At 53.7% G+C, this 27,419-nt stretch overlaps 3 protein-coding genes across 5 annotated transcripts; 1 reads left to right on the top strand and 2 right to left on the bottom strand.

Moving 5' to 3' along the window:
* Window positions 1-296: 296 nt before the first annotated feature.
* On the bottom strand, window positions 297-3,020 carry Cmtm5 (CKLF like MARVEL transmembrane domain containing 5). Of its 2 annotated transcripts, XM_006988505.4 has the most exons (5): window positions 2,483-3,013; window positions 1,428-1,580; window positions 896-988; window positions 631-715; window positions 297-536 (listed from the first exon to the last, which is right to left on the bottom strand). In XM_006988505.4, exons 1-5 carry the CDS (start codon window positions 2,606-2,608, stop codon window positions 523-525), a joined length of 471 nt encoding a protein of 156 aa, XP_006988567.1. In that variant the 5' UTR covers window positions 2,609-3,013; the 3' UTR covers window positions 297-522. The 2 variants fall into 2 exon arrangements, with proteins under 2 accessions (XP_006988567.1, XP_042140808.2); XM_042284874.2 differs by lacking the exon at window positions 896-988 and having other exon boundaries at window positions 2,483-3,020.
* Window positions 3,021-3,406: 386 nt separating this feature from the next.
* Il25 (interleukin 25) lies at window positions 3,407-27,284 on the bottom strand. 2 transcript variants are annotated; one of them, XM_076545007.1, is made up of 3 exons: window positions 27,183-27,284; window positions 6,472-6,716; window positions 3,407-4,118 (listed from the first exon to the last, which is right to left on the bottom strand). In XM_076545007.1, the coding sequence occupies exons 2-3, from the start codon at window positions 6,696-6,698 to the stop codon at window positions 3,860-3,862; spliced, it is 486 nt and encodes a 161-aa protein (XP_076401122.1). In that variant the 5' UTR covers window positions 6,699-6,716; window positions 27,183-27,284; the 3' UTR covers window positions 3,407-3,859. The 2 variants fall into 2 exon arrangements, with proteins under 2 accessions (XP_076401122.1, XP_042140807.1); XM_042284873.2 differs by lacking the exon at window positions 27,183-27,284 and adding an exon at window positions 6,889-10,653.
* Window positions 14,179-23,339, top strand: Efs (embryonal Fyn-associated substrate). Its single transcript, XM_006988502.4, has 6 exons — window positions 14,179-14,320; window positions 18,613-18,891; window positions 19,146-19,286; window positions 19,374-20,111; window positions 20,405-20,494; window positions 22,386-23,339. Exons 1-6 carry the CDS (start codon window positions 14,303-14,305, stop codon window positions 22,821-22,823), a joined length of 1,704 nt encoding a protein of 567 aa, XP_006988564.2. The 5' UTR covers window positions 14,179-14,302; the 3' UTR covers window positions 22,824-23,339.
* Window positions 27,285-27,419: the final 135 nt, after the last annotated feature.

Here is a 27,419-nt window from a genome sequence, read left to right as displayed (position 1 = left end):
AAGCCCCAGAGAAGGACCTCAGCCCATGCCTAACAGGTGTGCTGGGTTGTAAGCATCAGGAAAACCTAGACATCCCACTCCCGAGCAGCCTGGCACATGGCATTTTGGCACGTTCCTCTGATGTGTCAAGCTGAGGTAGAAAGTTTTGCCTTTGACATACGTCTTCAGCCTCTTCAATCTAACCCTCACCCCACAGAGGGATCTTGGCTCTCTGGATCGCTCTTTCCTATATATCGTGAGTAACTCTTCAGCTCCCTTACTCTGTGTAATTTTCAAGGAAGAAGAAGACCCACCACTAGAATTTGAATTTTTTTAATTTGAGAATGACTTGGAGGCATAGCAACCTACCCCGACCCCCAGAATGGCATCACTTTTCACAGATTCCCCTGGGACTTCTCAAGCACGCATCTCTATAGACGTGGAGTAGATGCTGGGCACTTGGGAGGTTCAGTGAATCCAAAGGTGACACATCCGGGCTCTGCACTTCCTGTGTCTGGTCGTGGGAGCCAGGTAACCCTGGAATCACTGCTGGTCCCCTGTGGAGACGCAGCCAGGCAGAGAAACCATGCGTGAGGACAGTATCTGGGGCAGAGGTAGGGGCATCTCCTCTCTCAGGGCATAGACACTCACCCTCAGTGGTCCTGGGCATCAACTCAGTTCGGTAGATCTTGAATGCATCGTAGGCAAAGACAGAGACCAGGATGATGCCAAAAACCTGCGGGGAAGAAAGAAATGGGGGTGCCACAGCAGAGGCTGTCACCTAGGGGAGTGGGGCTGGGGAGAAGTGGGGGGATGAGGTATGAGCAGATGCAGGCTTCGGTTTGGACACAGGAAGTGTGTCAATACCCCGGCCACAAGTCCCGGGGGCTGGCCATCAGGGCAGGGGCGGACTCACAAAAGCAGCAATGGCGGCCCCCTCCCTCGAGGTCACAGCAGCAAAGGAGACCACCAGGAAGATGATGATGGCGCTGATGCAGCGTAGGAAGTCCTGGGGAGCCAGAGGCAGTGGGGTGTGGGGCTCATTACCTGGAGGTTTTCCAAGCTAGTCAGCTCTCCCAGTCTGCTCCTCAGAGACTGAATTCCTGCCCAGGGGTGGCCCCTAGACACGTGTGAAGTGCTTCCAAGGGAGTGAGCTCATAACACTACCCAGAGGATGGAAGCAGATCAATCTAGATCAGCCAGGAGGCAGAGCCAAATGGAGCAGGCCCGAGGCAAGCCTCTGATGCGTGGGAGAGCAGGGCTAGTCTGTATGTCCTTCCTGACAGGGGCACTCTGATGGGCCAAAGTTCACTTTCGAGCACAGGACACAACGTGAGTCAACGCACAGCTTGGTTGTGGAAATGAAGGGGAGTCATGAGACAACAGGAAAATTGGGCAATCAGAAGAAGGAAGAGACCAGGATGGGGTGGGAGAGGCATGCTCCTCACCAGACAAGGCCAGTTAAGCCGATCGAAGCGCTGGTAGTACTGGGTGGCATAGAGGAAGAGGAAGGCGAGCGTGATGAAGAACTCCAGCAGCGCGGCAGCCATGTAGGCGGAGATGGAGGCCGTGAAGCAAATGAAGATGATGAAGGTCAGGGCCTGTGGGACCAAGCACAGGGCGCTGTCTGAGGAGACCCATGTATAGATCAGGCCACGGTAGATGGGGGGGGGGACCTCTTTTCTCTTGTTAGCCAGCCTCACTGAGAAGGAGGAGTTCTCAATGAAGACAAGGAAGTGTCCCATCCCTGGTGTCAGGGACCATCAAGGACATCTCCATCCTCCCACGCCTGCTATCCCAGGAATCCCAGCAACTCCAGATGTTTGGTCAATCTGCACATCCCCCGGGGGCGTCCCCCGGAGCACAGACCACAGTGCACACACCACAGAGGCCAGCCACAGTCAGCGCCTCTGCCCCACAAAGCTTTCCCTACTCCAGGCCGCTAAAACTCCGATGACAAGAGCCAGAGCCTTTGATTCCACGCTGAGAGGCAGCAGCCTCCTGCAGACGGGACGGCAGATAGGAAAGAGGCCCCATGTTGGCGTTGTGATCTTGCTCAAGAACCAGGGAAAGCCTGGGGGTTCATGGGCCGCAGCTGACAGACAAAGCATGGCTGCAGAAACTCTACCCTTTTGGATACCTAAACTTAGACTTGCCAAGAAGCAGCCCCAGCAGCTGGAGGGAGACAGGCGAGCCTCTTTCTTGTCCATCCTCTACCCACCCCCTGCCGACATCTCACTCCCTCAGTATCCTGGAAAGCTATCTTCCCATCTAACTTCAGGCTTGCAGCAAATGATGCGTGCTGTAACTGTCTCCAGAGGGAAGCAGCCGGGAGGCTAAGAGTTGCAGAAGGAAGAAGGCCTGGGAGTGGAAGGACAGGGACCTAGGAAGGGGCCTGTGAAATGGTAAGCCTAGGAGGCCAGCCCAGGAGGCCAGCCCAGGCCTGCGCCAGGGAGCTGGGACAGGAGAGATGGAGGCACCAGGTTGGGGAGGCGGCTGTTACCAGCTCAGTTTCCAGCAGGATGCCTTTGAGGGAAGACAGGAAGGTCTTGTCCACACCGAAGCCCTGGAGCCCTGCGGCTGCTCCTTCCTCTGGGGGCCGCTCCCGGCGATCCCAAGCACTGAACATGTCTGTGAGGCTCACAGGGCGCAGGCTCCCCCTCACCAGGCAGCCCAGGAAAGGAAACAGAAATCTGGTTGGGGCAGCAGACAGCAGCGCGGTGAAGCTGGGGCCTGCGGTGGGACTCTGGGAGAAGGCAGTACCTCGGGGAGGCTCGCCCAGATGGGCTCCCCCAGCTGCCCAGAGTGCCTCTGCTCTTGCCTGCAGGGCCCTTAGGAGGCATGGAGAGGGGGTGAGGGAGAGGTGGTTAACCCTCCTCTTCCTCCAGTCTAACCCAAGCTGGAGAAGGAGAGAGGGAACAGGGAGGGGAAGAGATTGGGGGGGAAGACCAGAGGAGTCTGGGGACGAGAGAGACAGAGGCAGAGCAAGGAGCTCCCCGGTAACCAAAGCCTGAAGACATGTAAGCCCCCCTCCCATAGCCTTAGCCCCCTTCCTTGGCTGGGCCTTTCTCTCTTTTCCTTTAAGGGAGGTGGGAACTGGAGTCCAGCCCAGGCAGTACCCTGCTGGACCAGGCTGCCACAGCCAGGACCAGAGGACAAAGGAGGATTGTTGGGGAGACAAGGGGGCGCTGTGTGCCTACCGCGGTGCCTCAATGGGCTTCTGTCTCTCCCCATGTTGCGCTGTCTGCCCCCCCACACCCTTATGCTCAGGGATGGACCAGAGGAGGGGACGGGTGTTTGCAATGGACACCCGGAAGAGTGACAGAGTGGAGAGTGTGCTAGAAGCGGAAGGAGGACCCAGTTGGGGACCACAGGGTGCTCAGGTACCATGGGGGCCAAAGGCAGATGCGAGCATTTTTAAATACAGATGTTTATTTTGGACAAATCTCTCCGCGTTCAATAACAGCTTCCTCCTCAGAATTATCCACGTCAAAGTAATTACACCTGGCTGCCTACAGAGCTGGCGGTCACAAGCCAACAAAATGAAGGGCCAAGGGGGAAATACAGAGAAAGTGCGCGTGCTGGTCAGGGGAATCCAGAGGGAAGAGAGAGTCAGTAGCACAGCTCCCAGGGACCGGCAGGCCTTTGGAGACCTTCTCTGGGAGGAAATGCCACGACAGCATCCTCCAAGCAGCCCCAGGCTGCAACTGCTCCTTCCCCAAAGTTCTTCCAAAAAGTGCAAAAGTCAGGGTTTTCTCCCCAAGTTCTCCGTCTCGTCCCAGGATCCCGGTGCTTCCGGTAGGGCTCTGGAGGGCTCGAGCATTCAGGTACCCTGGCCCACCGCGACAAGATCTCAGCCTCAGGTAGGTGGCAAGCGTGATTAAGCCGCCATTGCGCGGGGCCGCACACAAACGCAAGCCAAGGAGACACGGTAGAGCCTGCGCTCCAGGCAGTAGCCATGATGGCAACCCTGCTGTCCGTGGCACGGCCGCCGGTAGAAGACCGTCTGGTTGTGGTAGAGGGGTACTGAGTTGCCCATCAGGTCCATGCGGGAGCCTGTCCGTAGGCTGACACAGTGTGGGCACAGGCATTTTGCGTGGTACAGATCCTGGGGGACCCGGTTCAAGTCCCTGTCCAACCTGTAGAAACAGAGCTGATCAGTTCTGGAGGGACAGGCCGGAAGCAAGGGGCAGGTGGGGTGGAGAAGCTGCGGGGAGAGAATGGTGTGGCTGTGGACTCGACTTCTTAAATCTGTGCTGGCACCCCATACTGAGTAACTTCGGATGCCACCCCCCTCCTCTCTCAGATTTATTTCCTCCAACTAGAGTATAAGTAGGGGACGAAAGAGCAGCTTTCCTAGTGGCCCTGAATGCCAGGCCATAGCCACGGTAGCCTCTTCCCAAAGCAGAGGGAGGTGAGTAGCATCCTGCCAGCCTCCAGCACACCAGCCCGGCATCTCTCTGATAGGCACGAGGCTTCTCAGTAAGGTATTATACGTTTTTGTGAGGTTTTTAAAATTACAGTTATTCCAAAGCTGGTGTGAGGCCTGTATGCTGGTACATGCCTGTAATCCTGGCACTTGAGAAGCCAGCTGAGGCACAGAGTGCCATGAGTTTGAGGCTAGCCTGTGCCACATAGAGAACTCCAGTCTAGCAGGGCTACTGAAAGAGACCCTGTGTCAAAACAAAAACAAAACAAAACAAAACAAAAAAACTCCAACTGCCTGAAAGCCAAGTATCAAAAGACGTGTAACAAACATTGACCGTCTCCTTTCATGGGTCTTACTTCCCAGGGAGCGCTGCTCCATATCCACCCTTCCAGATACCGTCCAAGCATATAGTACAAGCACATTTAGGACATAAACAAGGATTTTTAACCTATTCAGCGGCAGGGCAGTGGTGGCGCATGCCTTTAATCCCAGCACTCGGGAGGCAGAGGCAGGCGGATCTCTGTAAGTTTGAGGCCAGCCTGGGCTACAGAGTGAGATCCAGGAAAGGCGCAAAGCTACACAGAGAAACCCTGTCTCAAAAAAAAAAAAAAAAAAAAAAAAAATAGGCCAAAACAAAATTTAAAAAACCCAACTACTGAAGATACTAAAAAAAAGTATTGTGTCTAGTAACCTAGCAGGAAGCTTCAATATACTAGAACCATTTCCTATTCAAACTCTGGGAAATTGGGGTCCAGCTACTGCAAGCGTTTCCCAGAGGAGATTCCATAATAAATACCCTGGGTTTTTTGTTGTCCCTTTGTTTTTAAAGCTTCTGCAATCAAATAAGTTCAGGGGAAACTAATGGTTATTTCTTGTCGATTTCTTGCCAACTTCAATGCACGGAGATCACTATGAAGGGTGGAGCTGTGTAGTGTTTCCCAGACTCCCTTGACGCCATAGTTTTTTGTCTGAGAAACAGCTTGTGGGACACGTGTTGTACAGAGCATGGGTTGGAGAAAGTTTGCTAAGTGTTTATCAGGGTTTACTGCCTCTCAGAGAAGAGGATGGGTACAGGTGAGCCCCCGCCAGATTTTCCAGGCAGCCTCTGATACTACTCCAAAGCATTATGAACTGGTGTCTTAGACATAACACCAGCTAGAGCTGACGGGCTCCCTGAGCCAGGGAACATCTCCACATCCCTCCAAGGCAAAGCTAGGCAACTGAGACACGTGAGGAGTGGAAACAGAGAACCCTGGGAAAATACAGAACTGCAGAAACATGTTCAGGATCCCTAGGTCCCTAATTTGTAATACTCTGTTTCTCCATCCCAATTTCATATCATGACACAAATAGAGAATTATAGTACTTAGGTGACAAATGGTATAAAAAACCAAGAGAACCATGATTTTTGATTAAAAATAACAAGCCTGGGCTGGAGAGATGGCTTAGAGGTTAAGAGCACTGGCTGTTCTTCCAGAGGTCCTGAGTTCAATTCCCAGCAACCACATGGTGGCTCACAACCATCTCTAGTGAGATCTGGTGCCCTCTTCTGGCCTGTAGGCATACATGCAGGCAGAACATTGTATACATAATAAATAAATAAATCTAAAAAAATAAAAATAAAAAAATAACAAGCCTAGGGATCTAGCCACCCACCTGCCCCACAAGAGTTGAGTGCCAGTGTTTGGCATAGTGGTCCTTGGTGTCTACATTGCATACTGCTGCTTGATACTTTAGTTAGAAAAATGTGAGTTAGGGTACAAACCAAACAAGAAACAGAATCAACATGAATACAAGATTTAGATACATTGTTTCGTTTGATCTATATATTAGCCTCTAGAATGTAATCTAGAGAAAGGAAGGAAGGAAGCCAGCCTGAACTTGGAAAACATCACCCAACATAATGCAAAGAGGACAGAGCTGAGGCTCAAATTCAGGCCTGTGTAACTCCCAAACTTTTCTGGTCTGTCCAATTAAAAGAGGCTGGTAGGTCAAATTGAGTGGAACTTTTTGGGTCCCTCATACATCCCCTGGAGGACACATTCAGGAAGTAGCAGACTCACTCATAGCTCCAAGGAGAGATGGCCCTCCTGTTGAGGGGTCCATCCCTGCTGGCCTTGCAGGATTCTGGGTGGTAGGTGAGACTCAGAGCCTCTGGGGGAGACGTAGATGCAGGGTTCCACGTCAGCAACTCCTGAGTGGAGTCTTGTTCTTTGCTGGGGCAGCAGCTGGGCCAATGACTACAGTCATTCCGGGTCTCCGAACTGATGATGTGGGTTCCCACAATCATAGCCAAGAATGCAGCAACCTATAAGCAAAGGCCAGTGAGAAAGGTACTCTCAGGTCTCCATCCTATGTGAGTCTCCCCTGGCAGCTCCCTGAGACCAGAAACCTGGAAGCTTAGCTTCCCTACACACTCAGTACCATCCCTGCTCCCTTCCCTCTCAGCCAGGCCTCTGCCAGACATCAGGGCCACTCACCTGGTACATGCCGGACACTGCTCACTCAGCCACAGGTACTACCCTGTCTCACAGGCCTTCTGGAAGCAGGCTGACTGGAGCAGTGGAGGTGTCCTGGTTTTATTTTCAGCAAACCTGTTTTGTTTATTCAAATTTATTTCCACTATCTTTTGGAGGGAGTGACCTGAGATTAAAAAAAAAAAAAACCAAAGGGAAAAAAAAAACAAAAAAAAAACTCCAACAGCATAAAACCCGGAAGTGTTGCCAAAAGCTGTTTAAGTGCTACCCTCATGGAAGCTGTAATGGCCATCATCATCAGCCTGGCAGCTGATTGGGCAAACTTTGTTCCTTGCACTTTCCGGGCGGGGGTCGTAGGAATAGCTCTCTGTAATTCTGTCTCTGTCTCTGTGAACTGGCATGATGGGAATTTCCCTGGTTGCCATACTACTTCAAATCAAAGAATGTCATCTGGTCTCCCTTCCAGAGGCACCATTTTCGAGACTTCTGCTACTCCTGCCTAGGCCCTGACCTCCAACTGTCCCTCTTCTTACTTGATGTCCCTGGTCACCTGTCTTGACGAACATTTCCCTCCTCTGGATCTTTTTGACCTCCCTCCCCTTGTGCTCGGGCCCCTCCTCGTTTTGATGGCCCCGACTCTTTGGAGCACCATCATCTGTGAGCGTGAGTTCTCCCTCACTGTCCATTACTGCCCCCGATGTCCCTTTGCCTCTCAATTTGCTACCCTGCCCCCATCCCTGTCCCTAGACCTTCCCTGACCTCTTCCTGGGATGAGGATGCAACCCTCAGCAGGCACTGCTACCGGAAGCATACGCAGGGGTTTTCTGGTGGGGGGGGCAAGACTTCCTCTCTTTGCCCAGAGACCTCTCTGCCCCACCCCAACACACTCATACACACTGTCTCTAGAATAATGTCTAGTGATTTGCATGTGCTTTCCCTCAGAAAATACTCATGAAGTAACCAAGGGAACCAAATAGTGTACAGCATAAAGGACCATAAAATAGCCTCAAAGAAGAGGTGCCATAACAACAGAGGGCATTCTCAAGAGTTGGAAGGAACTGCTTTGGTGACTCTTGGGGCATGGAACAATGGGAGGCACTGAGGAGAAACCATTGGTGGCCAGGGTTAGGACACTTAGGAAGAGCAATGAGGCCAGGAATATCTTCAGTCCATGCCCACACCCACCCTTGGCCCGGTGCTCCTGGATACCGTCTCCCTATATACGCTGCTGGTCTTGCTCCTACGCACTTGAGTGTGCCAGATGTGGTGCTGAACCCTAATCACATCATCTTATTCTGTCCTGACAACAAAACTATGACATGAAAACTATAATCCTCATATTATAGATGAAGAAAGTGAGACCCAACAAAATTTAATGATTTACCCAAGGTTTACGAAGTTAGAAAGACTCCTGAGCTGGTTTTCCGTTCCAGCCCTCAATAACTCCAATCCTAAGCTCCTAGCACGAGCCAATCCTCCATTGGCTGTGGATGGAAGGGGCGCCCCCCACAGTGAATGTGTCCCTGTTCACCTGGACTTGTGCTGGACGGTTTCGTTTGCACCTGCCCAAGACCACAGGGCATTCCTGCCCACTTGGGCGTTCAGCCCTGCTGGCTGGGATCCATTGTTCCAGCTTCCTGTTCCTCAGGCTTTTGTCTGGCACATGGCCTCAGGTGGCTTGTGGTGTTCCTTAGCAACCCCAAGCCCAGGAGAGGGTCCTTTAGCTAGCCTGTGCTGTTTCAAAGAGCCGGATTCCTACAGGTCTCCCCCAGTCAGAGCCCTAGGGAGCAGACGCTGGACAGTGCACAAGGGGGTGCTCTTAGGCACTGAAAATGATCCCAGCTTCTTGTCTCAACTGCTGACACTGCAGAATGGAACTGGCCTGGGTGACTGGGACATTGTTCTTCACAAGAGGCATTTGGGGTCTCTCTCTACCTCTGTACCTCAGGACAGAGGAAACCTCTGAAAGGAAGATGGAAGATCCCTCTAAGTACACAGTCTTCCCCAGGGTTGGCTTTCCCTGTACCGTGATGACCAGACTGACCCATGAACCTATTCTCTGAGCCACAGGCCCCCACCCCACCCTGCTTGCTCAGCCTCTGGCCTTATCTCATTAGCAGCTTTGTGGGACTCTTTAGGGTGACTCCCTGCCATGAGAAACATTTTCCAGAGGGTTTCCTCCTGGGGTGACTAGTTTTGGAATCCCTGAGTCATTTCAGCTTCCAGGGAATCCTTGGGGGGTGTGGGGGTGGTGATGGGGAGACTCCTTGGGGGCGGGAGCAAGGAAGGGGTGGCCCAACATCTGACGTTAGGAGCACCCTCCCAACACGTCCCTACTTGCCTGAGACTGATCTGGCAGCCGAACAGGGCTGGCATTCCTACCCCTGTGTCCCTGAGAAAAGAGGTCAGCGCCTGCCAGAAAAGGGCAGGGGGAAAATGGGATGAACTACTTCTATCCTTTGCTTGGAAAAGCTCTTGGTGCTTGCAGTGAGTTCAAATACAACTACCCCACAACTTATCAAAAGGGTACTCGTGCCCTTACCTGCTGCCTTGAGATTTAGTCTGTTTATGACTTTGGACGATCCTTCCGCAAGGCCTTCCTCATTGGTAAGAGTGTACGTGGTATAGTATATGTGTACCTAGGGGTGGGTGGGGGGGTGACATTGATGTGAGTGACCTTAGAGGTACCTAGAAGATTAGCTGCCCTGGACCTAAGGTCCTAAGACCGTGCAGCATCCACGGGATTCAGCTCATTTCTACTCATAAGAAGCTAGGACATGGATTATTAGTGCTGCTCTTAGCAGTGGGGCATCCCACCACACATCTCTAGGGACAAAGATGGAGACTCTGGAACAGTATTCCCACATTCGGATTTGTAGGTGATAATGGCCCTGGCTGCTAATCATTTTAAAAGCTTTATTTTTATGATTTTAATTATGTGTATGTGCAACATGAATGCAAGTGCCCAGAGGCCAGAGGTGTGAGATCCCCCCGGAGCTGGCGTTACAGATGGTTGTGAGCCACCTGATGTGGGTGCCGGAATTGAACTCAGGTCCTCACGAAGAGCAGTATGTGCTCTTAACCGCTGAGCCATCTCTCCAGCCTGCTAATTATTTTTAGTACAATTGATAACTACAGAACAATTAAGCTCAGAAGATCTGGGAAACACACGGAGCTGGCCGATGAAGAAGACAAGGACCCAGGAAAGGCACCTCTCCGAGGATAGCTCAGTTTTGCCCTATATTCACAGCTCCTATGTCCATTCATCCACTCACCAAACATTTATTGAGCGTCTACTACACACCAGTCGCTGACATTGTAAGTGTGAGAAATGAAGAGGAGCTGGGCGGCGGTGGCGCGTGCCTTTAATCCCAGCCAGGTGGATCTCTGTGAGTTCAAGGCCAGCCTGGTCTACAGAGCAAGATCCAGGACAGGCACCAAAACTACACAGAGAAACCCTGTCTCGAAAAACCAAAAAGAAAAGAAAAAAAAAAAATGAAGAGGAAGACAAGACAGTCGACGCTACTTTCAGATTATAATAGAAAACGCAAGAAGAAAATGAAACAGGGAGGCTGGAGAGATGGCTCAGTGGTTAAGAGCACTGACTGCTCTTCTGAAGGACCTGGGTTCAATTCCTAGCACCCACATGGCAGCTCACAACTGTCTGTAACTCCAGTTCCAAGGGATCTGGCACCCTCACATAGACAATAAATACATGCAGGCAAGACACCAATGTACATAAAATAAAAATAAATAAAATTAAAAAAAAAAAAAAAAAGAGCCGGGCGGTGGTGGCGCACGCCTTTAATCCCAGCACTTGGGAGGCAGAGCCAGACGGATCTCTGTGAGTTCGAGGCCAGCCTGGTCTCCAAAGTGAGTTCCAGGAAAGGCGCAAAGCTACACAGAGAAACCCTGTCTCGAAAATACCAAAAAAAAAAAAAAAAAAAAGAAAGAAAGAAAGAAAAGAAACAGTGCTCTGGCATAGGGAGGGCACAGAGCTGCTGTGGAGGTGAGAGCCAGGAGACAGTGGGAAGAGACTCTGGGAAAGCCTGTTTGGCATGATGACAGGAAGGGTCTGGAGGAAGGGATGTCTAAGCAAAGTCCGAGAGCTGGGTAAGCATTTGACACATTTCAGACGCGCACAGGGCAATGTGAATGGAAACCTAGGGGTGAAGAGGAGGGTGGGGTGGGACGAGGAGGGAAGAAGATGGCTGGACCCTGCTGGGAAGAAGAAAGCAGAAAAGAAGGCTGGGCCTGGGAAGGCAGGAAAGAGTTCCTCCTTTGCTACTCTTTGAATGTGGCCAGGGCAAACCTTGGCACGAGACTACACGAGGCTGCTCTCTGCAAGGTTTCAGCCCCGGAGTTTTCTCCTCTGTCTGTACCCTGGGGCCAGAACTCTTCCTATTTGAATTCCCCAGTACCTTCAGAGGGCAGAAGAAAGGCTCCCGCCCCCTGGACTAAGAACATCCTGTTTTCACGAAAGAGCTGTTATTCGAAGAAAATTCGCTATTTTTGAAGAAAAGCAAAGTGCTAGGCACTTTCCATCCATGTTCTCCTCACCAAAGCAAGGAGGAATTCAAACTCCAAGATGGTCTATGACTTGACCAAGGTAACACGGCTAATAAGCCAGGACTCCCTCCCAATACAGAAGCTGCCCCTTACCTATGTTCATTCCTGAGGCACTGAGAGCCCCGCCCATCGCTCAAACTACTACCTTTCCTGGACCATTCACATCCTTTCTCCTTAGCTTCTGGCCTGTGTCTATTTCTCTATGCCCATCCGAGCACTTATGTCTGGGGACCAAAGTGTCCCGTCCACCTTTGCTTTGTACTGGTGACCCTGGGTAAGGAGGTCAAACCACATCACTCCCCATCATGCCAAGGCAGCCAAGCTAGATCATCTCCCCCCAGAGACTGGAGTCTGGAGGATAGAAAGTCTTCCCTAGCGACCACCGCCAGTCACACTAGAAACGGGATAGGAGAACTCTCACTTCAGATGTATTTAGACACTTTAAAGTTCCTTTTCGTTCTAATGGAATCTGAGCATGTTCAAGGTCTCCGGGCAGTGCATGAGGTCTGCACTCCAGCACCGCTGCTGAGCCTGGCCAGGGCCATCACCGTTCATGCTGGGTTCCTCCGGAAATTCTCACTGAGCCATCCTCTAAATGCTACCTCTCCCCTCTGCAGAGGGTTCCACGGAATATGGTGGGAAAGGGGCTGGGGCAAACACCCTCCCCACGGGTGGTCTTGGGAAGTGCCTGTGGGTAAGCCTGTGGAACACTGAGACGCGTTGGAGGAAGAGTGGCCTCTAAGCCTCCCGTTCACAAAGGTCCTTAAATAAGATTTCAGATGCTCTCTCCTAAAGAGGTTACGACTAAGCTCGCTATTTCGTGCTTTCAGCGTTCATTTGTTAAACGTAAACACTGGGCATACACTACAGCTTTCCATCTCTGTTTAGCAGCTTGCTTTCCAAATACCAGGAACATCCCCAGCTCCAATGGAAGAAGGAAGACAGGGCTCTCTCAACCCTCCAAGAAGCTCTGGTGTGTATCTCTTCAAAGTAAGGGCCATCGAAGAGGGGTGACTGGAGGGAGGCCGGCAGGAAGAGTTTAGAAGGCAAAGAGATCGAGTTCAGCTGAAAGTCCCGATCCCAGGCCCTCTGAAAGAGTTCTGCCCACGGTCTCCACCCCAACGGCTCCAGTAGCAGCGAGAGCCAACCAGAAGAAGAGAAACAGGCCCAGACTGGCAAAGGAGGCTAAAAGGCGGCGCAACCGGCCAGCCTGCGTTCTGCGGCCAGGCGCTCAGGCTTCACGTTTTCTCTCGAGGGCCGGAATCTTTGTTCGACACCAGACTCCAAGCCTGGGCCCGGCTGGACCTCCCCGGCTCGCCCCCGCGCCGCCCGCTGCAAAGTCAGCCACGGTGAAAAACGCCAGGAGCCCAGCGCGGCGGAAGCAGCGCAGTCCCTCCCGGGGGAAAGACAGATGTGGGGCTAATGAAAGGGAGGCAGGGAGAGGCGTGGGGCTGGCGGGGGAGAGCGGGGGCGTGGCGGGCCGAGCCGAGCTCCCCCGAGCGCGCAGATCAGACCACCCGCCGGTCGGTCGCGCTGGTCCGGAGGACGGAGGTGCAGGGACGAGGGGCCCGGCTGGGGCGTGCCGTTTGGCCCGAGGGTCGGGAGCTGAAACTCTACACCGCCTCGGAAAGGATCGTCCCCTTTCTCCGCAGCTTCCCCTTCCCCCTCCTTCCCCTTCTCTTAATCCCCTGGACTGAGACCCCGAGGGAGGAGTGGGCCCGCGGGGGAGGAGGGAGAGCGTGCTGAGTCCCCGGGAGCCGGAGCCCGGACAGGGGAGGGAAGGGGCGCGGTGTGCGAGGGGTGAGCGGGGCCACGCGCGACCCCGGACCTCTTCTAGCCCTCAGTGCCCGCACCCCGACCCCAGGCGAGCCTACAAGGACCGCTCCTCCCCTTCTCTGCTCCCTTGGCTCTGTGGCCTTTTTCTTCGTTCCCCAAGATAACCAGGAGCTTCCCTAAGCTTCGGGGCGCGCCGAGGGGCCGGGTCCAGGGAGTGTGAGCGGGGACTGGGTGCCCGGGGCAAAGGGTGGCGCGCACCCATGGGCGCTGGGACCGAGAGGTGCCTGGCGGCCGCCTCGGAAACCCGGCAGTACTGAGAACGAAGGGTGGCCGGGGGAGCCCGCCTCGGTGCGGGCCTGGGCAGAGCGGCCAGCTCCACCGCCACGCGCTCTTGGGCCTTCGGCGCCGGCCGGCCTGCCTGGGCGCTGACTTGGGCGAGTTTGGAGCCACGCAGTGGAGTTCTCGCTCCTCCTCCTCCTTCCCCGTGGGTCCCGCCGCAGTGCCCCGGCAGCCGCGACCACAGTCCTTGGGAGCACGGCTCTGCGCCGCGGGGGGGAGGGTTGGCCCCAGGAGTCGCTCGTCCGGCCCAACCGCTCGGGCAGCTTCTCCCAGCCCTCGGGGCTAGCCTGAGCTGCCTGGAGAGAGGCGTCGAAAGCAGGGACTGGGAGCCCGCACCCCTGCCTCCTGCCTCCTCGCCGGCCTGGGACGGGAGCTTTGGGCCCAAGTGTGGCCAAGAGGCCTCTGCAGCCTAAGGCCACAGCCGTGGGGGGCCTTGTGCCCCCCGGGAGACCCTGGAGACAGTTTAGATCGCGCCCCTTGGATGAGGTCCCGCAGCGACGCCCAGGCCCGCCCCAATTCCTCCTCCTGCCTGGCCAAGCTGCCTCCCTTTTGGAAAGTTTTGTGGGTTTTCTTTCTCTTCCTCCAACTTTTGGGGGAGGCAGCTCGTCAAGCGCCACAGCTTGGGGTGACCTTCTGGCTTGGAGGCCGGGAACCATGGTGAGGGGCAGCCCTCGCTGAAGTCAGCGAAACTGAGCCTGGTCTGACGACGACGGCGACGCTGGAGGCCAGAGCCATGGCCATTGCCACGTCGGTGAGTCCACCAGGGAGAGGAGGCTTGCCAAGCAGAGACTTCCAACCTGCTCTATGGCACTGTCGCGTTTATTTGTGCCCGTTCTTTGTGACCTCTTCTCCCAGAAGCTGTGTCCTCTCTTTGTTTTCTTTCTCCCTCTCCCCGTGCCTTCTGGTTCTGGGTTGGCCCCTCCTCCCCTCTCCCTAGTCTCTTTCTTTATAGTGGCTGTGGCTAGACCGAGGAGGAGTCGGGGGGAGTGTAGCCCCGGCCCTATCTGCTCCTTTCTGGGTGGGAACAGGTGGCCACTGGTGGTTGGCAGGGGCTCGTGACTGGGAGGTAAGTAAAAGGAGTTTTCTGGCCAAGACCAGGCAGCCCAAGGGAAATGGAAGGCCAAGGAAGCCCAACTCTAGAAGGTTGGAGAAAATGGAGCCTGTGAACAAGCAAGGGGACATGATATAGAAGAGGGGAGATGGTATCAGCCTGCCTCGGGCCACTGCCTGGTAACTGGGGACAAAGGGAAGCATGTTAGGATTGCAGAAGGCCTTCCAGAAAATGCAGTGGCACACCGCCACCCCAAATAAGTCAGCCATTCCCTCACCAGTCAGCTAGGCCCCTAGGAGGAGAGAGAGTAGGGTGATCACACCCATTATCCATCATTCTCTCAGCAGCCCTGGCCTGGGTTTAGGCGAACGGCAAAGCGCGGGGCCCCATTGGATAGAATTCAAACCTAATACAGGGAGGAGCCACACGGCCCCACCTCGGCCCTGTCCTGGAGTCTTTAGAACAAGTCCATTCCTCCTCACGCTTCTCCAGCCCTTGCTGGGCATTCCCAGGGAAGGGAAAGCCTCCCCGCACTCTGGCTGTGGGAAGAAAAACTGTGAAAGTAAAAAAGCATGGACCGCAGGGCACCCACCCTCCTGTTCCCCGTGAGCACGGTTCCAATTTTCATTCCTTAGACAAAACCCTTTAGTCCCTTGGGGGCAGGGTCCCTTTGGGAGTGCCAGAGCTCCTGTCAGCATCCTGGAGTTACTGTCACATTGGAAGTCCGGAAGGTGTATGGGGAAGGGTATTTATACTAATGAAACTCGCAGGACCCTAACAATAGTGACATTTATAATTTACATACCTGGCCCTGTGCTAAATTTTGCCATGATCTTTTGATGCGTTGTTTCGTGCAGCTCTCGACTTTATGAGGACATGTTACCATCCAAAAATAGGTATTTGGCTATCGATAGAAAGTCTACAAAGGAGGAAACTACAGTACAGTGATGTTTAAAACCAGTTTAAGGTATCCAGGCAAGAAAGGGACTCAACCCCAAGACCACCTGCACTTAGAACTTTGTCTTAATCTCTGGCTAGATCCAGAGTATTAATTTCTGGTTTTCCATGAGAAGGAAAGGTGTAGGGGCTGGGGACACGGCTCAGTTGGTAAAGTGATTTCTGCCTGAACTAAGGACCTGGGTTTGATCCCTAGCACCCACATAAAAAGCCACGTGCAGGGGGGCGTACCTGCAATCCCGTCACCGGGGAGGCAGAGATAAGAGGATCCCAGATATTTGCTGACCAGCTGGTCTAGCTGAATCAGTGAGCTCCAGATTCAGACTCTCTCAAAAACATAAATAAGTGGAGCGTGAGTGAGGAAGACACCCACCATCAGCCTCTGGTCTCCTCTTCCTCCTCATGCGTGTGCGTACACATGGCAGGAGGGAGTACAGAGCCAACCAGCAATCTGTGTTACGTGTTTAGTGTGCTTTCTTTTTGCAGACTGTATCCTTTAGAAGCTGCAGTGTGATCAGAAACAGTGCGGTGCGGGCCAGGCACGTAGCTTAGTGGTAGAGCATTTGCCTGGCATGCAAAAGGACCTGAGTTTGACCCCAGCACCCTGAGGAGGGAAGGAAGGGTGGGTGGTTGTTTGGAAGGAGCGAGAGGGCTGGTCAGCTTGCCTCCTGGTACAGAACGGGATCCCAGAGGACCAGCCCGCTTGTGAGTGAGCAGACCTTCCTTCTCCTGCTGCCGATGGAGATTTGTCTGTCTGTTTGATGATGATGTTGCAGCATCCCGCTGCCGATGGAGATTTGTCTGTCTGTTTGATGATGATGATAGTGTTTGTTTGTTTTTTATAGTATTACAGACTGAACCTAAAGCCTCAAACATTCTAGGGAGATGTGCTATCCCTGAGTTACATACTCAGGTACTCGGTGGTTTTGTTGGTTTGTTTGTTGTTTGTTTTGGGGCAAAGTATGATGTAGCTCAGACCGGCCTTAAACCTTGTGCCTCCGCTTCCCAAGTGCAGGGGTAACTGGTGTGTGCCACCACGACCCCAGTAGCAAAAGATAGACTCCAGGGCTCTGCCCATGCTAAGGTGACCACTCCACCAACTGAGTTACACCCCAAGTCCCCCAGCCTTCTTCTCATTTTGAGATAGGATCTTACTGGGTTGCCCAGGCTGGCCTCAAACTTGCAACCAGAGGATGGCTTCAGTCTCCCTAGTAGCTGAGATTGTAGGCCTCTGTCGCCAGACTTGGTTTAACGAAATACTTTTACTTAATCTATTTCATTATGTACACGTATGTATCTGCGTGTGGCTATGTACATGTGAGTGCAGGTGCCCCCAGAGGCTAGAGGCATTGGATCCCCTGGAACTAGACTTACATATAGTTGTAAGTTAGGTAGTGTGGCTGCCTAGAACCAAACGTGGGTCCTCTGGAAGATGAGTGTCCACTTTTAACCACGGAGTCATCCCTTCAGCCCCTGACTGGAGACTTTTACCTGAATTAGAGAGTCCACCTGGCTACCTGGCCAGCAGTGTCTGCCTGGCTGTTCTCCAGTGTCTCTGGGTGAGCCACAGCTGCCTGGGATCCTGCTGGCAGTCGGGTCATTAAGAAATCACAACTGAGCCCGATAATGTGCTGTGATATTCTGAGTGGATAAAATAAACTCGGGTCTACTAAAGGGCATCATGGAATAAGAGCACCGAGGAGCTAGAACTGAGGACGGTCGAGTGTAGCAGCCATAGACACACCTTACTCACCCGGGAGTCCCTGTCCCTCTACTCTACTGCTGTGCTAATACAATAAAAAACTTTGAAAGAAAGGAGGGTTGCTGAGATGGCCTAGAAAGTCAAGGTGCTTGCTGCCAAGTCTGGTGGCACAGGTTCAGTCCCCAGAACCCACACGGTGGAAGGAGAGAACCGGCTCCTGCAGGTTGTCCTCTGTCCTCCACGTGTGCACTGTGACACGCATACACACGAACAGAATACATACATGTGAAAAGGACATCACACTTGTGGTTGTGGATGGGCAACAGAGAGAGAGCCCTCTTGAGAGAGTATAGACTCTGACATCAGTCCACGCTCTGACATCAGTCCACGCTCTGACAGGTGCATCAGCCACACGCCACGGGACCACGCCTAAACCTGTGCCTCGGTTTCCCTCTAACATGGAGATGATGAGAATTAGATGTAAAGACTGAAATAGTCCCTGGCACTTTGAGTTTATGACTCGGTATCTGAGCTCATGGCCCTCAATGGGAAAAGCTTAGGTTCCCTGCTAGACAGGCCTGGAAAGAGACGTCCTCACGCTGCCTCTGCCTCTTCTGGCGGAACTGTGGTTGTCCAGGCTAGGATGAGCAGTGGTTTCTGTTTGCTTGCTTTCTCAAGCATGCCTTAACATGAGGCTTCTTCCAGGCTCCCTCAGAGAGGTGGGTCTCCATAGTTGCTCAGTCTAACTAACCTTTTACTTGGAGGAGTAATCACTTGGGGGACAGAGGGTACACAAAAGAAATTCTGTGGGAGACCCGAGCGAGACCTCCTCATGGGCTCAACAAATGTGTATAGAGGACCAGTTCTGAGTGGGACCCTGCTGTGGGGGTTATGGGGTGTAGTAGCCCCTGTTCTTACAGGGATTTTAGTGTCATAGCAGAACTCAATAATAACACAACCCAAGTAATAGAAAGAGTTCTGAAGGAAACAGTAAGTGGATACGGACATGGAATGTGATGGGAAAAGGCCTCTCTGAGGAGACGTTTTCTCGGAACTGAAGGATGACAGAGCATCAGTCAGATGGAGTCAGGAAGGAGTACTTGGAGTAGGGAAAATATAAGTGGCAAAGGCACCAAGATGGGAAAGAGCTAGGTCAAAGACCGAGAAGGAAGAGGAGTGTGCCCTCCATGACGATGGCCAGGCAGAGCCTGGTCAGGAGCAGCTGATAGGATTTTTTTTTTTTTTTAAGCTTGAATGGAATGGGAGGCTGGCCTAGTCTCCACATGACCTCGGATCTGTGTGTGAGAACTCTCCTTCTGACCTCCCCTTCCAGGCCCAGCTTGCCAGGGCTCTCTACGACAACACTGCCGAGTCCCCTCAGGAGCTGTCCTTCCGCCGAGGGGATGTCCTACGGGTACTCCAGGGGGAGGGTGCTGGCGGGCTGGACGGCTGGTGCCTTTGCTCCCTGCATGGCCAGCAGGGGATTGTGCCTGCAAACAGAGTCAAGCTCCTGCCTGCTGGCCCGGCACCCAAGCCCAGCCTCTCCCCAGCCCCTCTCCCCCAGCCTGGCTCATCATGTCCCACCCCAGAGCGTGGCAGTGAGGAGCAGGAGGTAAGAACTGGAGCCTCTCACCATCATCCCAGGCCTGCCTGGCATTCTTGGCCCACTCCAGGGCCTGGGCATAGGTGTCGGGGAGATCCTGACTGAGTCGTTTTGCTGGCTCATGTCTCTCTGCCACCTGCTTCTAAGCTCAGCCCAGGGAGTGTGGAGGGAGGAGGAGGAGGATACAGTGTCTGTGAGTTCCTGAAGTTACACACCTGTGTCCACCAACGACTTCCACTCCTGACATACTCTTCATCCCCTAGGTGTATGTGGTACCACCACCAGCTCGACCCTGCCCTGCCTCGGGACCTCCAGCTAGATCCTGCTCACCCTCTCCCGAGTCCATCTACAAGGTCCCCAGAGTCAACGGGACACAGCTGACTGCCCCCAGAGATGTGTTAGAGGTGAGAGCTCTGTGTATGTTGGACGAGGGCCAGAATTCTCAGGGGTGGTCTGCTGAGCTGAAGGCTAACACGGATCCCTCCCTCCAGGTCTATGATGTGCCTCCCAACATCCTCCGGACCCCCTCCAACTGTCCCTACGACTCCCCGGCTTCCTTTTCCTGTCCTCCGGCTCCCATGGCCCCACAGACCCCTGGAGAGGATGAAGCTCCCTACGACGTGCCTCTGGCCTTGAAGCCGTCTGCTGAGCTGGAGCCAGATCTGGAGCCAGATCTGGAGTGGGAAGGGGGCCGGGAACCAGGGCCTCCCCTCTACGCTGCCCCTTCCAACCTGAAACGGGCCTCAGCTCTCCTCAACCTGTATGAAGCCCCCGAGGAACTCCTGGCCAACGGGGAGAGCAGGGACACAGATGAAGGCATCTATGATGTGCCGCTGCTGGGGCCGGAGTCGCCGTCTCCAGAGTCACCCTCTCCAGGAGCGTCTTCCTCCACTGACCTGGACACTGTGGCCCAGCTTCTGACCAAAAGTCCTCCGCCCCAGCACAGGCCCAGGCTGCCCTCCACCGAGAGCCTGTCCCGCCGCCCTCTGCCTGCCCTGCCTGTCTCTGAGGCTCCTGCCCCTTCCCCGGCTCCCTCTCCTGCCCCAGGCCGAAAGGGCAGTATCCAGGACAGGCCTCTCCCCCCTCCCCCACCCTGCCTGCCTGGTTATGGGGGCCTCAAACCTGAGGGAGATCCAGAGTGCAGGGAGGCAGACGATGATCCCGCGGGCCCTCACAACGAGTATGAAGGCATCCCGATGGCTGAGGAATATGACTATGTGCACCTCAAGGTGAGACCCTGGGCTCCCCCGCCAGGAGGGTCTCCCGAGCTCCTTCCTCCCCTCTGGCCTTCTGCCCTCTAGCCTGGGACTCCAGCACTCGCCCACACCACTTGAGCGAGTGCCACATCCAACCCTAATCCCAGCACAAAGCTAAACAGCTGTCCCGTGCAGTGTTAGGACCTACTGCAAGCTTTGATGCCAGGAATACTTCCCTGAAGGAGGGGAGGAGGGAGGGGCCCAGAGGCCATGGAGGCCTGCAGTCTGCCCCCTTCTCCTACCACTGACTTGTGATCCCCCTGCAGGGTGTGGATAAAGCTCCGAGTTCTAGACCCCTGGAGAAAGCTTTCCCAGCGGATCCCGCATTGCTGGAGAGGGGGCTGCCGGAACAGCAGGTAAACCTGGAGGGGTGTGCTAGACAAGACAGACTGGAGCCTAAGGGAGTAAGTAGATAGATACTCCTGACCAAACCGTCCCTGAGACAGGGTGGGGCGGGCCTGAGATGGGAAGCGAGGGCAGAGCAAAGAGGAGTTAGTCAACAGAAGGTGCTGGAACGTGGCAGAGTTCAGTGGGAATTTAGGAGAAGAGGGAGAATGTGCTGGAAAGAAGTCAGGTAGCTAGGAGAGCAGAAAGAATTTCTGGGCGATGGATCAAAGCTGGCCAGGTGCCTTCTCTCCAGCAGTGAATTCCTGGGTTCCTAAGAGACTGGTTCCTAAGCTGTGCTCCACCACTGAGGAGCCTGGGGTTCTGTAGCAATTGCTTTATCCTTCTGGGCCTTGAAAGTGAGGCAGTTTCCTCAACCCCATTTATACCTGAGCTTAGCCAAAGGCCAGGAGGCCGAACAGTAGCCCCCCGTTCATCGGGTATTTCCCGAGTCCCAGATCCTGTGCTAGGAAGGCTGCATGTGCCATCACAGTCACAGGTAATGCTCATGCGGCGCTTACACCGCATGCAGTACACTGGGATAAGCCAGTTCAACATTTTGTCTCAGTTGGTGTTCACGTGTCCTGAGATCCAGGCTAGACCTGCACCATCTAATAGTTAACCTCGTGTGGCTTCTGAGCACTTGGAATGTGGCCAGTCTGAACTCAAGTGGGATGTATATCAGAGTCTGGTGCGGGGCTTCGGTGGATGAAGGCGCTTGCTCCAAGCCTAACGACCTGAGCTGGATCCCTAGGACCCACATGGTGGAAGGAGAGAACTGGCTCCCCTAAGCTGTCTTTTGACCTCCACATACATGCTATGACATGTTTGCAACACACATGCACAGTCACTCACACTAAATAAATGTTTAAAAACTAAAATACAGCCCAGTGGTGGTACCGCATGCCTTTAATCCCAGCACTCGCCAGGCTGATCTCTGTGAGTTCAAGGCCAGCCTGGGCTACCAAGTGAGTTCCAGGAAAGGCGCAAAGCTACACAGAGAAACCCTGTTCATTCATTCATAAATAAATAAATAAATAAATAAATAAATAAAACAAAAACAACATATCAGGGTTCTTTCTTTCTTAATGTAGCTGTGACTGACTTTGAACTCACAGTGAGCCACCTGTCCCAGGGCCCCAAGTACTGGAGGTACAGGTGTGAGCGACTGTGCTCTGCTCAGACTTGATTTTTTTGGTTTTTCGAGACAGGGTTTCTCTGCGTAGCTTTGCGCCTTTCCTGGAGCTCACTTGGTAGCCCAGGCTGGCCTCGAACTCGCAGAGATCCGCCTGGCTCTGCCTCCTGAGTGCTGGGATTAAAGGCGTGCACCACCAACACCCGGCCCTCAGACTTGATTTTGCAGAGCTGGTATGAACATAAGTCAGTTGATCACATTTGGATCCTCTGACTTTTTAAACATTTGGACGTAGGTAACACTTGTACTTTTTTTTTTAATGTGGCTGCTAAAACCACGGCTTGTGTCGTTTACGTTGGACGGTATAGAGCTCCACTCCCTGGCTGGCTTTGCTTGGCATCTGTTTGTTCTCGCGATCCTGGGAGTCAAGTCTAGGCCTTACTCAGACTGGGCAAGTCTAGGACAAAGAGCCCCATCCCCCGCTCTAGGCTCCTGAGACAGAGAACCAAGGAAGTTCAGCGACTTCTCTTAAGTCGCCTGTTTGAATCCAGACCTCTCTGTCACCTCTGGGCCCTCTGCGGCTGTCCCTGAGAATCTCGGTTCTCTGAGGGTGAGAAAGAGCTTGAAGGGATCGCACTCAGCAGGGAGCAGAGGGGATGAGGGAGATGAGCAAGAGTGGACGCGGCCATGCAGACCCTGTCCTCACCGACTCTCCTCTTGCTCCACAGGAAGTCCTGTCCCCGGAGGAGGAGCCGCTGGTCCTGTCCGCTGGAGACCTACAGCTTCTGCATTTCTACGCAGGGCAATGCCAGGGCCACTACTCGGCCCTGCAGGCCGCCGTGGCAGCCCTCATGGCCAGTACCCAGGCTAACCAGCCGCCGTGCCTCTTCGTGCCCCACGGCAAGCGCGTGGTGGTGGCCGCCCACCGCCTGGTGTTCGTTGGGGACACCCTCGGCCGGCTGGCAGCCTCCGCGTCTCTCCGAGCACAGGTCGGGGCTGCAGGTACAAGGCTCGGCCAGACTTTGCGGGCCACTGTGCTTGCGGTCAAGGGGGCCGCCTTGGGCTACCCGTCTGGTACTGCAGTCCAAGAGATGGCGCGATGCGTAGCGGAGCTCGCGGGGCAGGCCCTGCGCTTCACCACCCTGCTCGCTGGCCTGCTCCCCTGAGCGCCTGTTCGCACAGCCTTAGCTTCCCCTGCCTGCCAGAGCCCTGCTCCATGTGGACGGTGGCTAGAGGGCTCTGCTTGAGGGAAGGAGAGGGTCCTTCCCTTTTCATCTCTTTGGGTCATCGGAGCCACTCACCGAGGTATCTCCCCCCCCCCATACCTACTGCTTTTTGTATGAGCCATTTTGTATAAATTATTTATATTTAATATTTCTCGGCTTTGTCCTCATCAGCCTGGGGTAGAGGTTGCTGTACTGCCTTCTGCTTTTTTTTTGGGGGGGGGGCGGTTGGAACACAGAAAGTCAGGTCGCTGAGACGTGGGGCCACACAGAGCCTCTCTCCCGTTTCTCGGCTGAAGATGACCAGCACCTCACTCTCTTCTGAGAGTGGGCCAGGGCAGTAATTGCCCAGAATGTAATAGTCTGGGAAACACTGGAGGGCTCATCCCCTCACAGGTCAGGCAAGCCGGCCACGGGCATGGCATGGACCTCAATAAACCCTGCCGTCTGGTTCCCTGACTCTGCTTCTTGAGAGCCTGAGGGGGAGGACCTGCACCCCTCACCATTCCTGTGGGACACACAGTATGAGGGATAATTTTGCTCCTTCACAATCTATTCGGTAGACCAGTCCTCAGCCCCTGCAATGGGTCAGACAAAGTTCTACAGGTGCACAGTGAATGTACTCTTCCAGCATAACTGGGGGAGACATCAAGTCAATTACTGTTGAGTGCATTAAGGGGAAAAAAAAAAAGCCAGGTGTCAGGATGCATACCTTAAATCCCAGCACTTGGGAGGCAGAAGCTGGTGGATCTGAATCTGTGAGTTAGATAGAGGCCAGCCTGGTCTACATTATGAGACCCTGTCTCAAATAAGTTGTTGGTGATGGAAATAAATGGGTGATAAGAGAGGCTAGGTGAGGGGAGCGACTAGGGAGGGAGATCCTGCCCAGGAAGGCTGGGTGGGAGGTGACCCCTGAGCTGACACGGAATGGAAGAACCAAATAGGGTCTGTGGCTAGTGCCTCCAGACTTCATTGTCACATGGTGTCACTGAAGAGGTGCAGATGCGGAGAATTTGGCCACAACAGCCTCAAAAGGTCCCTCTTTCAAGAGCACACCCCCAGCTAGAAAGGTAGCCTCAGTTTCCCACCACAGGCCAACGCTAATCAACGGAAAGGCTGCTGGTGGCTGAGTGGCTTCCTTAGGTGACTTCCGGAAGAGTCCATCCCTTACGATTTACTCGGGTCCATCGCTTAGAGTAGCTGAGACCGCAGATGAATCCAGGAGGTTAGAAAGCCTCGGGACTTTGATGCGATTAGAGCCCATGGCTTAAATGACACTCACTCCAGCCATTAACCACAAGAGAAGGCAGCCATCATCGCTTTGGCTGTGGTTTCCCAGGAACCTGGCTCAGTGACTTGTCAGGGCCCCTCAAGTTTTAATCGGACTCTTTGGATCTGGGCTCCCTGTGCATCTGCGCCTTCGATTTTGAGCACTTTTCTCATCCTACTTGAAGGAAAACATTTTCAGATACGGGAGCCAACAAATTCACCCCTATACATTGAAGGCCATCCCCATCTCCCAGATACGCTCTTCAGAAAGGACCCTGAACTTGGAAAAGGGGTCATCTTCAGTTCAAATCTTAGATGTGTCATGAGTTCGAGTCTTAGCTGTGGCATGTACTTGTGTGTCTCTGGGTAAATCACCCCTCTCTCGAGTCTTTTCTTCGCTTTTAGTATGAGGGTGATCAAAATGGTCTTACAGGATTTTGGAAAACAAAAAAAAATGCATAAAATTAAAGAATTATTAAGCTGGGCTACCAAACATCATTACTCCTAGCACTTAGGAAGCAGAAATAGGTGGATTTCTGTACCTGGTCTACATAGTAAGACCATGTCTTTAAAAAATATTAAGGAATTATTGCTCCAAGATAGAGGGATGGAGCCCAAATAGCTCCAGTGAATTCGGGCTGTAAGAAGCACAGTAATTCTGAGAGACTAAGGGAAGATGGTCTGAGGGCATTTAACATCAGAGAAGAATGGCCTGTATTTGGAAAATTTCTGAGCAGAGGAAGTAATGAAGGAACGATTCCGTGGCCTAGACTTCTTCCAGTGTGGCTCGGGAGAAAAAACAATAGCATAAGATTTCTTTACTAAGACTTGATATTCCTTTCTGGACTTCTGTGGTTGAGGGTGACATCTGTTTGAGGAATACATGCCTAATTTTAATATCTGTATGCCTGGTTATCCAGTTGAAAATTACGGTTCAAGTGTCTGGATAATGCCAAGATTGTGCCTTTTTTGCTGTGGATCCTTCAGCCACACTTTGCATACCAAGTCTGGGACTCAGGAGAGGTTTCTTTGAGGCAAAGATGCTTCACCTGACAGCCAAGGGATGAGGGAATGTTGAAGAAGCCCTTGAGCATAGGAACCAGCTTGTGCAAAAGCGCGGTGATGCTGGAAAAAAACAAAACAAAACAAAACAAAACAAAAAACGGAAAGAGAGCCAGCCGGGTGGTTGAAATGCGGAGTTGGGGGCGGGGAGAGAAGTGGAATGTGGCTACGGAGGTCACGTGACCAGGCATGTAGGCCCAGGTGTGCTTTGTCTGGAAATGTTTTCCTTGGTGAGAGAAGCCATTGAAGGCAGTTGAGCCGGAAAGAGACACAATCAGACCTCCGTTTGGGGGCCTGGCAAGGTGGTTCAGCATGCAAACTTGGCAATCACTCTTCTCCAGAATCCATGAAAAGATGGAAGACCTCTAAAGTTATATCCTCTGACCTCCAACACACGCAGCGTGGCGTGCACACCTACCCCGTACACAGCACCACTTATACACTAAGAAATAAAAAAAACTTAAATCTCAAGTAACAGGTGGGGAGAAACGAAGTGGGCTCATACCACCAGTTGGGAACTAAGAGTACAACAGTCCACCTGAGCCAGAGAACTATAGAGGAAGTAACCTAGGTAGAATCTTGTGAGGGACGTCATGAGGTGAAGAAGGCATCCCAAGGGCAAACAGCCAACATCTGACCATAGGTGGATGTTGAGGGTGCCATTTCCTCAAAGAGGGAAGCATCAGAAGATACCCAGATTATGGGGGAGGGTGTCTCATGATTCCTCTCTTGAGGACCGGAAGAGAGACATTCAAGGTTATGTGGGTTACCAAGAGGTTGCTTCACTGACCCAGGACTCGGAGAAGAGGTGGCAATAGGAAACAGGTGTGTATTGTCTGGGTCGATGGTGTCTGTGCACATAGCACCGAGGCAATGATGTGAGATGAGAAGGTAGGCATAAGCTCTAAGTGATGCTGAAGAAGAGGAGGAAGAGGAGCATGTGACTGCCGTGGAGAAAACAAGCCAGGAGAAGGTGAGACTTGGCAGTCAAAGGAGGAACTTTAGAAGATGAGGTGGTCAGCAGTGCCAAATGTTGCTGGAAAATGGTGAGTCAATCAAGTTGGATGCGTGGAAACCCAGAGACCTGTCCCCCAGCAGAGCACTGAAGCTAGAGAGCGACGCACGCACCGTGCCAACCAATTCCTCCATCTGCATAAACCATCCTGCAATTACGGAATTACATATCTGCCTCCCCTAGAAACCACCTCGAAGGGTATCTTGTCCATCCTTTAACCCTTCAGACCTCACGTACGGCCTGAGATAACAGTAGGCACTTCATAAATTTTATTGATAAAATGAACGTGGAGGGGTGGAGGGTGGATGACTGAGTGATGGCGAAGACTGGAATGGGGAGGAACCGCGGCGTTTGCCCCAGCCTATCTACCATCCTTCACCTCCCTTTTTCTTTTTTCTTTTTTTTAACCGCAATGGCCTGCAGCCCCAAGGAACAAACAACGGAGACCCCGACCCCTACTTCCACGCGAGCCCTGCCCCCCCCCCCTCTTCATCTCTGACGAACAGTCTGGACCCAGGTTCTGCTGACGTGGGAAGGGGAGGAGAGTCTGGAGGAAGGGGAGGGGAAAGCAGCGCAGAGACTGTAGAGACGGAGGAGGCGCCCGCGGCTGCAGAGCTGCAGAGCGGGGTCTCCTGGCCCTCTGCGTCCCAGCCAGCCCTCCTGCTCGCAGCCGGGCCAGACAACAGTTCATCCTTTCGGCGCGGCCCCCTGGGCCCCTGCGGTCGCCAAGCTGGCTCCCCGAGTGGCCACCGGGACCCCCGAGCCCAATGGCGGGGGCGGCAATAAAATCGACAGCACGGTGGAGATCTCCCCCAACGCCAATGGAGTAAGTGTCTGCGCCCGGGGTGGGGTGGGGGGGCTCTGCCGACCTCTCCCCGCCCGCGCCGTGCGCCCCGCCTCCCACCCGCGTCCCCCCCCGCATCCTCCCCGCGTGCCCACGGCCTCCCCCGCCTCACCTTCTCTCCCCCACCCCTCGCCGCAGCAGGTCGGGAGCCTCGGAGATGCGGTGCCCCCCGAGCAGCTGCAGGGTGAGCGGGAGCGCCGGAGGGAGGGGGAGGGCGACGCGCTGGGCAGCAGCCTGTCGCTGGCCGCGCCCCCGGGCCCCCTCAGCTTCGAGGCTCTGCTCGCCCAGGTGGGGGCGCTGGGTGGCGGCCAGCAGCTGCAGCTCGGCCTCTGCTGCCTGCCCGTGCTCT

Source organism: Peromyscus maniculatus, chromosome 9 (genome assembly GCF_049852395.1).
Source record: "Peromyscus maniculatus bairdii isolate BWxNUB_F1_BW_parent chromosome 9, HU_Pman_BW_mat_3.1, whole genome shotgun sequence".
Classification (NCBI taxonomy): Eukaryota; Metazoa; Chordata; class Mammalia; order Rodentia; family Cricetidae; genus Peromyscus; species Peromyscus maniculatus.
Note: the sequence above shows the minus strand (reverse complement) of the source record. Positions and strands in the feature narration are given on the sequence as shown.